The sequence below is a fragment of the Pezoporus occidentalis genome, unplaced genomic scaffold (assembly GCF_034315485.1).
Source record: "Pezoporus occidentalis ecotype Australia unplaced genomic scaffold, CSIRO_AGI_Poc_V1 ctg259, whole genome shotgun sequence".
Taxonomy (NCBI): domain Eukaryota; kingdom Metazoa; phylum Chordata; class Aves; order Psittaciformes; family Psittacidae; genus Pezoporus; species Pezoporus occidentalis.
Window position 1 is genome coordinate 35,240 of NW_026914491.1, and position 15,693 is coordinate 50,932.

General features: G+C 38.8%; 1 protein-coding gene across 3 annotated transcripts; it reads left to right on the top strand.

Annotated features, from left to right (window-relative positions):
• The first annotated feature begins 113 nt into the window (after nt 1–113).
• LOC134166262 (protein-glutamine gamma-glutamyltransferase 6-like) lies at nt 114–15,618 on the top strand. Of its 3 annotated transcripts, none has more exons than XM_062623764.1 (14): nt 114–1,730; nt 2,713–2,837; nt 3,933–4,106; nt 4,296–4,535; nt 6,915–7,033; nt 7,949–8,077; nt 8,237–8,417; nt 8,696–8,831; nt 10,002–10,105; nt 10,205–10,447; nt 11,829–12,146; nt 12,748–12,911; nt 13,650–13,774; nt 14,860–15,616. In XM_062623764.1, exons 2-14 carry the CDS (start codon nt 2,831–2,833, stop codon nt 15,008–15,010), a joined length of 2,091 nt encoding a protein of 696 aa, XP_062479748.1. In that variant the 5' UTR covers nt 114–1,730; nt 2,713–2,830; the 3' UTR covers nt 15,011–15,616. The 3 variants fall into 3 exon arrangements, with proteins under 3 accessions (XP_062479748.1, XP_062479749.1, XP_062479747.1); XM_062623765.1 differs by lacking the exon at nt 114–1,730 and adding an exon at nt 1,898–2,558; XM_062623763.1 differs by lacking the exons at nt 114–1,730; nt 2,713–2,837 and having other exon boundaries at nt 3,824–4,106; nt 14,860–15,618.
• Nucleotides 15,619–15,693: the final 75 nt, after the last annotated feature.

The window sequence follows — 15,693 nt, forward strand, 5'->3', positions numbered from 1 at the left end:
AGTGTCCATGTTGATAAGAAGAGCATCTTACCTTCTATTCAGAGACTGTTAGTTTGACATTTGTCTGTTTTTCTTTGGAAATAATTTTCTTGTATCTGCAGAAACATTCGTAAACTCATTTTTACACATTCAAAGCCATATACAGTGGACTTTCAAAGCACTGTTTCACCTTACTGCAACCGTGATACTAGAAGGCAGCCAGGATACATTCCTGGAAAAAAAGGAAATTTTTCCTTTTTTTGGTAAATTACAGTAACCAAATGAAGCGTAGGAAATGTTCAAAAAGAATCTGGGTGGTGCCCAATTTGAGAGCCATTTGACAAACACGGAGATAATGGCTTGGCTCAACACACATGGTATTTTGCACACTGCTATTTTGCACTTGCTGAAAGTCTTCTTTGGGAATCAAAGGGAGGGTAATCTTAAATTTTAACTTGAGAAGAATTAGAAATTCTTCACCATAGCTTGTGCATCAGGAAGTCATCTTTCAGAATTCACGTTTAGTAAAGCTCACTTAAACCCTTTATGGGAGGACAGCATTTAAGGCCAAAAGCTGGGTTCCAAGAACAAGTGAACTAGGTGCAGCCCAGCGAGTGACTTGGTTTATGGCCAATAATTGTACACCACTTAAGTCAATCTCTGACTGAAAATGATCTCTGTAGATGAACTGAATGGAAAGTCAAGCTAATGCTCTATTGCACTTTGGACTGCTGGACCAGAAAGCCAATAAGATCTTAAAAAGTGCCTGGAGGCAGCATTTGCCCCCAACTCTACCACATGGCACAAAGTACCTGTGACATGCCAGAGGGACTCCTCACTATTACTTAAGCAGCCCCAGTTCAGACTGACTATAGACTTTTTGTGTGCCTACTTGGACATACTCCCAGAAGGGACTCCACAACATTTGTGGAAGTTATACCAATCTCTTTCTAGTAAAGAGTAGTAACAATGCAAGTGCCTTGTTACCCTGAGGATATGGTAGTGCAATACTTGAACAATAGACAAAAATTATTCAGGAGATGAATGGAATAAAAGAGTATATTTTTCTCTGAAAGTTAGCAAGCTGCACTGTAATGTCAAGGGAAAAAGGAGGAATAAAACACTTTGAACCATTTTGGATGATAGGTGGGTGGAACTGAGCTAGGAAAAACATCTGCGACAGTGTTAAGTCATTAGTCACTTAGGAACCATGACCACTGCATTCCAAAGGGATTACAAAAGCAGCTGCTGATGCTTTACTGTGGTGAAGGTGTGGACTGGCAGGTGCCAGTTTGGGATGTAGGCCAGTCCAAGAGAGAGGTTCTGGTGGCTTGGTGAGCACCGCTGTGGGTGTGTCACACAGAGGTAAAGGTGGTGATTGCAGCTAAGACAGAAAAAGTGTTTGGAGATTTAATTACTTATGTGAGTAGCAAGGAAGAAGAAAAGAAATCGTCATATTCCAGTGGGAGCAATGTGTAACATCTGAAGCAATCACTGTAAGTACTGAGCACATGAACTTAAGAACTGGTCGATGCGGTTTGTCACTAGGGCTGTGTGTGAAGTTCAGGTAACATCAGAGGCTTGTGGCTCTTATGGTTTCCAAGGAATATGAATTAAGGAAAAGAGAAAAAGACCAACTAAAGTAGCTCTGAACAGCAATCAAATCCATTTGAGGCAGAGTCTGGAACAAGCTTTGACAGCCTGAACATCCCAGAAATTTCCAAGAGGAGGAAGAACCTCTGAATTATAATGTAAGTGGAGACACCAAGTGTGAAAAAGTGGTTTTAGTTTGGTTTTGGTTTTGTTTTTCAGGCTAGGGCTAGCATGAATAAGTACTCTCCTATTCTTTGTGGTATCAAAGAGTGCTCCTCAAAAAGGCGCAAGAAGATTTTTGTTTTTTTTGTTTCTTTTTAAATCAACCTTAGAAACAGCTGTTGGAGCTGAATGGCTGCTGCTCTTCCAGTTTGTGGGGGTTTTGTTTAGTTGTTTTTTCTTTCAAACTTGAAATTCAGACTTATTTAAGTCTTTACTGAGTGCTAAAAAATGATCAGTGCAGCTGCATGATCTTAAACAGCTAAATATTCCTTGTCACAACAATGCTACTTTATTATCTGTATCTTAAGCAAGGGTACAGAAATATGTTCACAGTTGTGAAGCTAGACAGGCTTAGAGTTTGTACTGATTAAAAACTACTCATGGTTAATAGTTTGGGGGTTCTTTTTGAAATAAAACTTCTGCCGAAAGAGTAGTATGGAGCTGACCAGCGTAACAGGTAAACAGACATTTGTTTCTGTTGAGAGTTTATAATTTCACATAAAGCAGGAGGCAGTTGGAGATAATTTGAGACCCAAAAAAACCTTCTAAAACCAACTCACAGCTGCTTAGCAAAACCAGAAGTGACATTAAGCAATCTGGAAGTTAAGTAATCAGGAAATGTTCCTTTTTCCTTCGTATGGCTTTTATGTCCCACCACACTCCCCATTTCCTCATCCTTAAAGATAACTTATTCATGGCACACCTATTATCCTTTGTAGGAAGTTCTTCTTGTCTTGGAATTAATGAGAACGCATTTCCTATGAGTAAATAATTTGGTATCTCCTCCCATAATTACACCCACATTGAGTAGGAACATTGGCATTAGGCATACATATATTATAGGAACTAGTTAATTCATTTGACAAGTCTACAGGTATTAATAACAACTAAGTACCTCTCCCTTCTCTCAAATTTCAGCTGACAGCACAAAAAGATTGCTGGTTGTTGGTCTTTTGGGTTTTTTTATGATTAACGTGACTTGGACATCCTTGAAGAACAAAGTAGAAGTTGTATGCAATTCTCATAAGCTAAGGGAATGGCAGGTGAGTTCTGCATGTCATCTGCTTCCCTTCAGCAGGTACTTTATTCAGGACTGTTTCCAAAAGATACATGCCCTGTAGGTATCTGCTCAGATCTCTTATCTGAAGGATATTTCATAATGTTATTTGTTCTTGTGCTTAATTTTCAATGTTCTATTGTTCTTATAATAGTAAGACCTGTTAGAGAATAATTTTTGAGCTAAGCAGAGGATATTGGGGGGGGGGGGGAAGGAGAGAAAAGAAATTCCCATTACTTCAGAAGGCACCATGCAGAACTCCATCTAAACCCTTTATTTGTTAAATGGTATTTCAGAGATGGGTTATGCTTTGTATTAACAAAATTAGCTCCATCCAAATGGAGCTGTGAGCATGGAGTCAACAGATGGGAATTCAAAGATGCACTAAAACTCTACCAAAGAAAAGTGGTAATAACAGTGTATCTGCTTTTTAAAGTTGAAAATGAAGATGACTATTGAACCGCGCAATTGCCAAGCAGAGTTCTCTCTTGTTTAATGATGAAACAAACATTTTGAAATCAATTTTTAAAATGTTGCTTTGCAGGGAAAGCAGCAGCCTACTGCAGTTCATTCTTCTCCCAAGTGCGTCATGTTAAAGATTCTTTTTTTCAGTCCATCAATGCTTGCTCACATTACTTCTTTGCGTGTCTTAGACTACAAAGGAAAAAAATGATTCTTCCTTGAATTTAATTATGGCACTTTTTTTTCCCATAAGTTAAATGTTACTTTGACTTCTTCCTCAAAGATTATGTATAAATTGTAGTTTAATATGCAGCAATATTGTTTCAGATCTGATGTAGTATTTCACTGCAATGCTATATGGTATGAGACAGACTTAGAACTTGTTTGAGGATCCCTACCATAAAAGTGCATGGTGCCATAGGCCTTAATTCAGCCTTTCTATCCCACTTTTTTGTTTTGTTTTGTTTTGTTGTTACTGTTTTCTTTTAAATTCCTTTTAAAATGGTGGTGGTCATGTCCCCCCATTCTGTCCCCTCTCCTTCCAACCTCACTGCATTTACGATAGTAGCATTAATAAAAGTGACTTGGAAGAATCTTCATCTCTTCTTTTGTTTTATAGATCTGACACCAACACATATCAGCTGGCAGCCATCAGTAAATGCAAGCGCACACCACACTGACAGATATGCCAACACTGAGTTGACTGTGAGGCGAGGACAAGCCTTCACTATTACTCTGTACTTCAACAGACCAAAGCAGAACGGAGAGAGCCTAGCATTTGTCACTGAAATAGGTAATACTCCCCTAGCTTGATCCATATTCTCACAGAACTGTAATCTTTACCCCTTGTACTTCTCCACTTATTCCATTTAGAGATACAATTTTTCCTGATGTATTTTTAATGCTTTCCTCTGGCTAATGTGCTCATTAATATTGAAACTGCACAATGGAATGGAAACCAATTACCCCTTATTTCTGGCAGGACCATCCCCCTCAGAATCTCATCGTACAAAGGCTGTATTTAACCTCTCTGAGGTGGGGGCGAGTGGCTGGAGTGCTGTCCAAGGACCCAGTGAGGCTGGTTATATGAACTTTACAATATCCAGCCCAGCCAATGCTGTCATTGGACGATACAATCTCATCCTCCACGTAACCTCAGGGAACAAGATCTTCTCCAGATTTCTGGGGCAGTTTGTGTTACTCTTCAACCCTTGGTGCCCAGGTAGGTACCAGGGCCCTTGCTCTTGAACACAACTAACCTATTTGCTTTCATATCTGCACAGTGAGCTTGCTGCCTCAAGCTGCCTCTCTTTGGGTCACCAGTGGCAGCAATCTCAGCTATCTGTTCAGAGATCTGGTTTTACTACTTTAAAAAGCTATTGCTGCACCTCTCCTCTCCCTTTTATCATAGAGAGATGTGCTATATGGGGTGATATCAGAGACTCTTACTTCAGGACTAGAGCAGATCACTTTTCTGTAGATGAGGGGTGACAGACTTTTGTAAATTAATGAACTTCTCAGCAACATCCTTGACTTGCACCTAAATCAAAACAAGACTGTTCTTACAGATGTTAACTGCAAAGACAACAGCTGAACTGTAAGAACTGATAGAGGGCTAATGTGAGGAAGATTGACATTTCCCAGGTCTTTCATCATGGGTTGAAAAGGGATATCTCTTGCTGCTGGTTGGTTGGTTGGTTGGGTTTTTTTTTCCTGCAGCCTTAGCATAATACAGAGGAAATGCAAATTCCTAAACACAAATTTTTGCAAACATGCAATCGTCTAGAAACTTAGATTAGCCTTAAAATATACCATGAGTTACAGGAGCTCTTAGACAACCAAGTGACTAAACAGCTTATAAAAGAAATGTAACCACAATCATCCACTGTTTTCTTCCGTGACTCTATGTTCGTCAAGGGCCCCTAACAAATGAGTCAAGAGACAAGATGAAAAAAGCTGCTACTTAGCTCAGCCTGTCTTAAAGATAGAAATAATTATAGAACTATGCTCAGGAAACTCAGACTGTCTCTGCATAGACAGTCTTTTGGGAAAAACCTTCCCAGAACCCCTTGAAAGATCACTTGTGGTGCAACTTCCATGTAACTTCAGATGGAAACCACACTGCAGGCAAGGACTGAAATATTTGACAGCTCCTGAAAAGCTTGTTCAAAGTACTGGCTCTAGAACATTATAATTGAGAGCATATGAACTTCAGAAAAAAAAATATTCTTCAAGTGATTATTGAAGGACATTTAGATTGCTCAGAATCATAAACTCATGGGGCTAGAAGGATCTTACGAAGTTATCCATGCTCTATTTAGCACTTAGGTCATTCCTGACAGATCTTTAATTCCTTCTTAAGGGTCAGCCATTAGGGAAGCTCCAGTACCTCCCCTGGCAATTCATTCCAATTAAACACTAGCCTTTCCACAAGAATTTTTTCCTACTAACCAACCAAATTTTTTTGCTTTGATGTCAGCATAAAACTTGTCATCCTACATATGATAGACAAGAAGAACAGATTTTCTCCCCTTTCTGCCCCATCCTCTTCACAAGAATTTCTGGAATTGATTACCGTGCCCCATTCCTCACCCCCTTCTTTTTTTCTACCTTAATAATTGAGTTAATTTATAAGTTATTTTCTTCATAAGTAGTATTTTCAGGATTGCTGAGCATTCTCAGTGCTCTTCTCTTTCCAACTGATTCACACATTGACATGCAGCACCTGCAACTGCACACAGTTCTCCAGGCCTGTGCTGGCTCAAAAGATTGGGAATAAATAATGACATTATTTAAAAAAAAAAACAACAAAGTGTGGACAGCCACCACAAAAACAGACTTTATATAATGTGACATTTTTAAAATAAATTATACAATCTATATATTTGCAGGAAGGGAAGGTAAAAAAATTGACTCATGAAAAGCTGGTTTTAGTATGCATTTCCTGAAATCCTGAAGCTTTTAGAAAATATTTTTTAACATTATGAAACACTGAGCTAAGTAGGCATTGCTACCTAAAGAGTGATCAAAACCTAAATATCTGCTTTCATAGCAGCTACATGTTGTGCCATAGATTAGGGAACCAACGAGTAACAATAAAAATCAAAGTGAGTGGTGAACAGACTATCCTAATAACATTCTCAATAGCACTTTGGATTAAGCAAGGAGACATTTTCATTTAGGAATCTTAGAACAAGACAAACATGACAGGAAAAGAGAGAGAAATGTCATCTGTGTGATTCTTTTCAAATGTCTATGTTAATTATAACTACCCTGAGAAGGCAGATATATCCAGTGAACTAGCCTGGACTTTTCTTCATCTTCCTCACAAAAATACAACATACAGATAGGAGATATTTAGATAACAAAGACTATAATAGAATTCGGGAAAAAGTTACATTAATTTAATGTGGAATCCCTCTTCCCCCCAGCCATATACAATAGCAGGCCTTTTCACTGAGCTGTACATGTTCAGGGAGCTGTAGCAATGCATTTTCCAAATAGCAGTTTTCCCCCTTGCTAAATCAAGATTCAAATGTTTTTGAAAGGCTGCTAGTATTCTCAGTTTTAAGTGTAAAAGCATGTCCAACTTGGGTTTCAGGTGATGATGTCTACATGGATAATGAAAACGAGAGACAAGAATATGTCCTAAATGAAAATGGAATAATCTTCGTGGGTAATGCAAAGTACATTGAAGCAAGAGGATGGTACTATGGGCAGGTGAGCCATAAGGAATTCATTTAGGCTCCTATTCCATCTCCAATAGCATTTTCTTTTATCATTACTTGCCTCTCTAATTGGCATGCCTATCTATATGGAGACTGAACAAACCTGGCCAGCCTTGCTTATGGTTTGCTCACTGTGTGCCTGACAGGACTTTCATGTGAGTGGTGACTTAACACAGCACTGAAGCTAGGACTGGCTTCTACATGTGCTTGAAGCTCATGGTATAAGCACGGACCTCATCTGGGACCAAAGCACCACAAATGACAACATACCTGTGTGCCTCCAACACACTCACTATTTTTGTAATGCTGTAACAATGGGCTAGAACAGACACTGACATAGAATCATAGAATGATTTGGGTTGGAAAGGACCTTTAAAGATAATTTAGTCTGACCTCTGTGCAATAGGCAGGGACATCTTCAACCAGATCATACTGCTCAAAGCCCCATCCAGCTTGACCTTGAATGTTTCCACGGATGCAACTCAAGAGAATCTAATAACTTCAATGAGAATAAGCTGGGCAGTTTTAGTTTTACTTTAGTGATTTCTTCTGACGGCAGGAGGCATCCTGCCAGATTTTGGCTTTAAATAGTTAGCTATGTCTTTAGCCAGTATCACACTGCAAATTGCACACTGTGCCTCACTGTCTCTTTCACCTTTGGGCTGGAATATCTTAGAAAGGAAGAATCATAGAATGGTTTGGGTTGGAAAGGACCCTAAGATCATCTAGTTCTGACCCCCCTGCCACTGGCAGGGACACCTCACAGTAGACCATGTCACACAACGCCCTGTCCAACCTGGCCCTGAACACTGCATTTAGCACTTCTTTGGCCAAGAACTGCAGTAGAATTTCCTCTAATTCTCTTTGTAAAATATTTTCTTAAAAAAATTATCATATTTGATCACAGTTTCAAGATCATCTTCTGAACATCTGTCTCACCATGCTTGATCTGAGCCTGTACTATCGTCAGGACCCAGCCATTGATGTATCCCGAAGAGGAGATCCTAAATATGTAGGCCGAGTAATCAGTTCTATGGTAAGAAATGGACAACTTAATCTGAATTACACGTTTAAGCAGAAAGCATTAGTTTACCACCGAAACCCAGTCACCCACACCTTAAACAACATAATTAACTACATATGGTGCATTACACACAATTGATTTTGTGCATTCTGTCCATTGGCCTATTTTTAGATCAATGGAAACGATAATGATAATGGAGTTCTCCTGGGAAAGTGGCAAGGAAGTTTCCACTCAGATGAGAATCCATCCAGATGGGATGGTAGTGTGGTAATCCTCCAGAAATGGCGTCAGGACAACTACAAGCCTGTTCAGTATGGCCAGTGCTGGGTTTTTGCAGGTGTCATGTGTACAGGTAAGCTTTAAGAAAAGAGGACTGTGGTGAAATGGAGGCATTTCTGACCTCTGGTTTTATCAACACTACAAAGCAATTAATTCTACAAGAGCAACAGTGCTCTGAAGACTGCAAATGCTGAAGAATCACAAAATATCTAGACACTTAACTTTGTTTCTCAGATATATGCAATCATTAAACTAAAGCTCTGTGTGTGTGTGGTTTGTGTTGCTTGGGAGTTGTTTGTTTGGGTTTTTTTTGTAGTTTTATTTTTTGTATTATTTTTTAATATATTTCAGTTCTAAGGTGCTTGGGGATTCCTACTCGTTTGGTTTCAAATTTTAACTCTGCCCATGATGTGGACAGAAACCTGAGCATTGATAAGTACTACGACAGCTCTGGAAAGAGTCTTAATATCAGCAAGGATTCCACATGGTAAATATGATTATTTTTTTTTATCTCACCAGTAATTAGAGAGAGGATTTAAGGGACTTACAAATATGAACACCAGCAGTACAAAAGCAACTGAGAGGTGCCTGAATAAATTTTTTTTTTAAATTAATACACCCATTTGGAAAGAAAACATTCTTCGTGGTTTTGAGATAACAATTCCAACAACTAGCCCAATTTTTTGCAATCTCTGATCTCCAAAAATTGCAATTTTCTTTAAAAGTATGTTTCCATTGACAATATACCTATTGCCAAGGCTCTTTTAATTACTGGCACCTAACCGGTCTGTTCATAATAATGCAGCTGTGCACCTTTCATGCTCTGAACTGGTTTACTGCTGTCATAACTACCTCTCATCACCACTATAGATAGATTATTTGGACTTTATCTCACTCAGTATAGTTATTTTGAGTTTCTGTTTAAACAGAGCATTTCCCACATTTGAAGGTAACTAAACCAAATCACTAAGTATATAGAATCATAGGATAGTTAGGGTTAGAAAGGACCTCAAGATCATCTAGTTGCAACCCCCCTGCCATGGGCAGGGACACCTCCCACTAAACCATGTCATCCAAGACTCCATCCAACCTGGCCTTGAACACTGCCAGGGCTGCAGCATTCACAGCTTCCTTGGGCAACCCATTCCAGTGCCTCACGACCCTCACAGAGAAGAATTTCTTCCTTATATTTAACCTAAACTTCCCCTGTTTAAGTTTTAACCCGTTACTCCTTGCTGTATCACTACAGTCCCTAAAGAAGAGTCCTTCGCCAGCATCCCTGTAGGCCCTTCAGATATTGGAAGACTGCTCTGAGGTCTCCACGCAGCCTTCTCTTCTCCAAGCTGAACAGCCCCAACTTTCTCAGCCTGTCTTCATACAGCTCCATATATCCACAACTTAAATCTTTCACTTATAGTTCGTATTGCTCCCAAAGCAAGCTGCAAACATCTATATTCTCTCCTTCCCTGTCCTGAGGTCTACACCTCAAAAGCAGCCAGTAAACCTATCCTTTGAAGGCGGCAGTGAGTCGCTGTAACAAGACAGCTTCTGTCAGACCTTAGAGAATTTAAAATAAAAAAATCCTTACTCCTTTCAAACTGGAAATTTGTAGGCCTCTATAGTACTGTGCTTTCTAGACACTGTTCTTTGTCTCCAGGGATTATCATGTCTGGAACGAAAGCTGGTTCATTCGCCCAGACCTGGGAACATCATACAATGGGTGGCAGGTTTTGGATGCAACTCCACAAGAACAAAGTAAAGGTAGCAGGAGAAGTTTTCATCATGACTTAACATTTTGTCTTCAAACTGAGCACGACTAATGAAATTTGAATTTTTTATTTTTTTTCCCCCATGTTTTAGGATTATTTCAGTGTGGTCCTGCATCTGTGAGAGCCATCAAAGAAGGTGATGTAGACTTGGATTATGACACATTATTTGTGTATACGGAGGTGAATGCTGACTGCAACAGATGGATTGTATACAAAGATGGAACTAAGAAAAGAGTTTATTGTGATACTGAAATAATTGGCAGGTTTATCAGCACCAAAGCTGTGGGCAGCAACTCCCGTGTGGATGTCACCTATAGTTACAAATATCCAGAAGGTAAAAGAATTATCACAAGTATCTCCTACTGAATTATTGGTGCTAGGCTAGGATGGGTAACCAGTTTTGTTTGATTATTTCTCCTCTTCCTTCAGAAAATATTCCTGCCCTTGTTTTCAGAGAACTTTCTTAATACAATGGGTATTATATTTCTGGGTTTGTGTATTTAGTAGTGTCCTTATTAAGACACAATACAAAATATAATTTAGTCCCTTACAGAGAAGTATAAAATGTAATATATACACAAAACAGGGCTATAAAATACATTTTACTACCCAAGGCAGACAAACCCTCAAGCTGTCAGATCAAAAAGCCTTAAAGCTGAGTCCATTGTGTATCATGAACCGCAGGTGTGCAGTATGGGAAGTTATAGAACAATAAATACTAGGTTACTGCCATATCTGGCAGATGAAGCAGGGCAACAACCAAGCCACCAACCTAAAACCTTAAACTCCAGTCCTAGACATCCACCTCCCAGTAAACCTCATGCTCAGTCTTTCTCTGCAAGTAACTGTTGATGTGTCTATTCCAATTCCTCATGTTTCCTTCTGAAGACCCCATTACATCCCACTCCCAAAAGAAGCGACCGATCTCCATTTCTGCCTGTATAAATTCACCAAGTTAGGCTCTCTTGTGCTCCTGCTCTGACTTCCAGTCATCACCTTGCCAATCAGTTATGTGTTTGCACTCCTGCTGGACTTGGCCTCCACATTATTGGATTCTGGAAACAAAATACTAGGAGATGGCAAAAGACGAAGTGCCACTCATCTGTACTTCAGAAAAAAATGCAACAAAGTTTAAGAACTGCATAGCCATACGTTTGCAAGAATATTTTTATCTTCCCTCAAAATCTTGTACTTATGTCTTTCCATCTTTTTTTTAAATTCAGGGTTACAGAATTCATATATTAGTCTGCTTAATGTCTGTGGCTCAGTCTTAAAAAAATGGAAAAAAAAAGAAGGAAGATATATTTAACATTTTTTAATATTTGCCGTCCAGAATCAGCGGCCATATTTCAATACTTCACTCCTCAAGGTTTTAGTGCAACCATATTTAATACAGAGACTGATCATCATCAGATTAGCAAAGTAACACCACATTACTGTATGTTCTGACCAAAGAAAAAGGAATCCTGCATCCTAAACAAATACAAATGCATTTATTTTATTTTAGTGACTTACTCACCTTAGTACAGTATGTTTATTATTCTCTTGTGAAAAACCTGAGCAGAGGCCTAATAAAAGCATGGGGAACTTTTAGGTATTGCAATATTTCTGTGTGATGCAGAGCTGACACCATGTATCATTCTGAAAGCCTTTCTACAGAGAAGGAGCAATAGCAACAGAAGTATGAATTTTACTTGGTTCTTTCCTTTGACCAGGTTCTCCTGAGGAAAGACGAATTTATAAAAAGGCCTTGGCCAAGATATTTGGGCCAAACATCACAGAAGGACACAGAGAATCTCCAGATGAAAGGCCCTCAGAGAATATTAGAAACCCTGGGATCTCTGGGAAATTCAAGCTGGCTGAACCTCCAGTATTTGGCAAAGACATTACCCTGATCTTAATTCTCAGTAACCTATCTTTTGACCACAAGACCGTGAAGGTGGACATGAATGCGTCAGCCATCCTGTACACAAGGAGAGCAGTGGCAGAGATCCTGAAGGCAACCACTTCTGTGGATCTTGGTTCTAAACAAGGTAACTTTTAATGTCCCTAAGGAGCCAATAGAGCTCTCTTAGCTACATGAAGTTAACTAGAAGGAAGAAACATCAATATCCATATCAACCTTGTAGTGCATCTGCTTGTTCCATCTCTTAACAGTATTTTTACGAGCACATTTCATAAGACATTTTTTACTCAGAAAACTTTAACTAGTTCAATCAGGAACCGAAGGTCTCATGAAATGTTATATAGAAGGCTACATTTACATTATAGCTAACATATATATTGTATACAAATAACAAATAGGTTATAAGGATGGAATAGATAAAAATGATTATATCTCTAATTTCAAGAAATATGAAGAGATAGGAATCCAGTGAAATGCAGATGAGTAGATCTCCCCGGTTTCAGGATAAAATCCTCCATTCAAAACTGTAGGGGTCAAATGGATTAAGAAAAGGATCACTAGAACAGGGAAATACACCACCAGTCTCACATGGAAGAAATACAGACTCAGCTCTCTTATATTCTGTTCTCTTCAGTAATTTCAAGACCACCACCACCCTCCCAGTAACAATCTTTTCTTTAGCATTCTTTGAGAACGTAATGATTCCTAAATACATGTCCAAATTCCAGGGAAACATATCCGATTAAAGATCCCTTATTCTTATTATGGAAAATATCTGACTACCGACAAAAGGATCCAAGTTACTGCTTTATGTGAAGTTATCCACATGCATGGGGTAAAGCTGCTGGTGGAGAAGACAATCATTTTAGAGGACACAAACATTATCATTAAGGTAAACAATTCTCTTTCTGATGCCCTGAACAGACAGAAAGAACTAAAGAGTGTTTCTGGAGCTCAGATGTTAAGACGAGAATGTGGGGATAAATGCATTATTTTAGGCTGCAATTTCAGATGTTGCTCTAAAATTCTGCCTGCTTAAATTGAGAAAGTAAGCATGCAAGTGAGCAATTTCTTTGGCTGAATCTGCTCCCTGTTCTTCTGAACAGCTCTGTTACCTTCTTTCTTTCCCAGTCACATGTTCACAAAATTTGTTTTCATTTCATCTGTATTCTACTTATTGGCAAGTGCTTGTGTTGCCTTTGAACAACTTTGCCTGCTCACAAAATACAGACTTAAACCCTTAATTCTAATCTATGTTAGGGACAGTTTATATTGTTTTAATGCTTTAACCCTAATCAATGATGTGCGAAAATAAAAAAATAAAAAAAAAAAAGCCACTTAACAACCCAAACAGCAGACAGGTTTAATGAGACGTGTCCACATAGTCAAGACCATTTACTGAACTAGTGCACAAAATATTGCATACAGCTTGACAGCACTGCTTAGCTAACCCAAGTCCAGCTTCAAGTACTGAGAAAGGAGTACCAGTTGTTAGTTAAATTTCAGAGCTCCTACCAATATCTCATTCAGCCTCAAATATGAGAGACGTTCTGCTTGCAGTCTGACTGAAGCCTGACTCCAAAAAAAGTGTGAAACAGTGAATGATTAGAAATGTGTCTTTGCCATTTAGATTCCTCGGCGGGTTGTAGTGAACAAAGCTGTTTCCCTAGAGATCTCATACGCCAATCCCCTTCCTGAACCTGTGAACCGCTGTGTACTGCTAGTGACTTTGATGAATCAACAGGTCAAGATACAGTAAGTGAAAGCTGTAACATTCACTCAGTGCTCTGACCATGACCAACAGCATGTCTAGGTTCCTCAGTCAGAAAAAAAACATAGTTGAATTGTCTTTTTCATATTTTCTATTTATGAAAATAAAAATGCTACCAAATATATATCGAGATACTATGATTCCTCAATCATGTTTTAACTTTTCTAAGTCGGAACTTGTTTAACAACTAAAACTTGCTAGCATTCTTCTTTCATGGGCAAGAAAATGGGCATGTCAAAGTCTTTTCCAAACTAGTTGATTCTACGATTCTGTATGTCAAATTCTTTTGTTTCTCTTTTTTTTTTTCTACAACTTGGCTTTGTGGTTCTATTTTTATATACAGTACCATAGCACTACAAAAATAAGTCTGAGTTAAAGCAAACAAGTAACACACTGCCATAGCTCCCCTTGTTTCAGCCCAAAAAAGAAGTTGCTCTGTTCTCCTTTAAAGTAGGAGAAAAAAACCTAAGAGCAAAATACTCTACTACTTTTTTCTTTTCTTCTGGACTCTCCTGCTTTAAGATTAACTCAGTGCTGAGCAGCTCGTATTTCCTAGGGATTTATTATAAAACAGCCTGACTTGCTGCGACTCTGTAAATATTTGGACATATTCCATAAAAATATACAGAAAACACTATTCCAGAGAAAGACAACCAATTTAGGCCAAGAGGGGACAAAATGAAGAACCCCAGTCATTAGAAAAAATCATATTATTGCCAAAATGGATACAAACCAAGCAGGCACTGGACAGAGTGCTGACCTTTGACATGAGAGTTTTCCTGTTCTCAGTTTGTGTTGACTATCCAAACTCGTACCCAGCCCTAACAAGGCATGACATAGTGCTGCTCATTTCCACCAGGCTATTTAAGAGTAAATGAAGACAGTACTATCTTTTCTCATTTCCTGGTCTGCACAGAGGCTCAAACCCTAAGTAATTCTCAAAACCCAAGGCTGGGAGTCAAGTAACTGTAGGTGCCCCCGTTATCATGCACTTCTGCTTCTTGGGAATCTCACGGTATGGCAATGCAAGCCTGAATTAATTGATTTTTCTTTCTTTTTTTTTCTCCAGTCTGGCACCACTGGCACCAAGAGAGAGATCAAAAATTTATTTTGAATTCACACCTCGCAGGACTGGGCCCTTACAGCTGCAAGTAGACTTCTCCTGTGACAAATTTTCACATGTCAAGGGATTTGTAACCATTGCAGTAGCACCTGCATAATGCATTGGAATCAATCTCCTGTTTCAGCATTAACCTGGCAAGACATCTTCCTCTATACAGGGACAGTAATAACAGCAAGGAACTTACCACAAAAGTTGGTGACCTCTTACACTGCAATAGAATCAAGTCTCCTGCTTTCACAGTGCTTAATTCTGTAGTCTCTAATTGTTTGGGGTTTGTTGGTTTTTTTTTGTCTTCTTGTCTAGAAAATTGAAGTCCCTTTCTATAGAAATAGTTTCACTGTTTTATCAAATGTCATTGTGTTAAGCTCCTTGTTTTGACTTTTCCATCAGATTATTAATACAGTCTCTTTTCAAGCACATTCTAATTGTCAGCAATAAATAAATCTACTCCTAGAACTGTATTCTTTCGTAATGAATTGTACATTCCATGGAAATATTATGAGAAATCACAAGATTGAGGATGATGCTTCTCCCTTCATTTCTCAAGCTTCTTACCTAAAGAAGTAGAAAATCTAATTTCTGTATTTTGTGACACCTATGAACTCTCTGAATGGGGAGAAAAAAAGCCTACAAAGACTGGGAAAAGTAATGTTTGGGGTCCATGACAACAATATTTCTGTAACCTGTGGGCATAGGACTGTCCCAGAGCAGACCACACATATACACATTCAAGTAAGTAACTTAATTCCTGTGTAATGTGGCAGAGTCCCAAGCACCATT

Bases quoted from the DNA above. Each gene is read 5' to 3' on its own strand.
- LOC134166262 (XM_062623763.1), top strand. From the start codon at position 3,827: ATGTCCCCCCATTCTGTCCCCTCTCCTTCCAACCTCACTGCATTTACG. The intron at 8,078-8,236 runs GTAAGAAATGGA...GCCTATTTTTAG, and splicing joins GCCGAGTAATCAGTTCTATG to ATCAATGGAAACGATAATGA. The intron at 10,106-10,204 runs GTAGCAGGAGAA...CCCATGTTTTAG, and splicing joins TCCACAAGAACAAAGTAAAG to GATTATTTCAGTGTGGTCCT.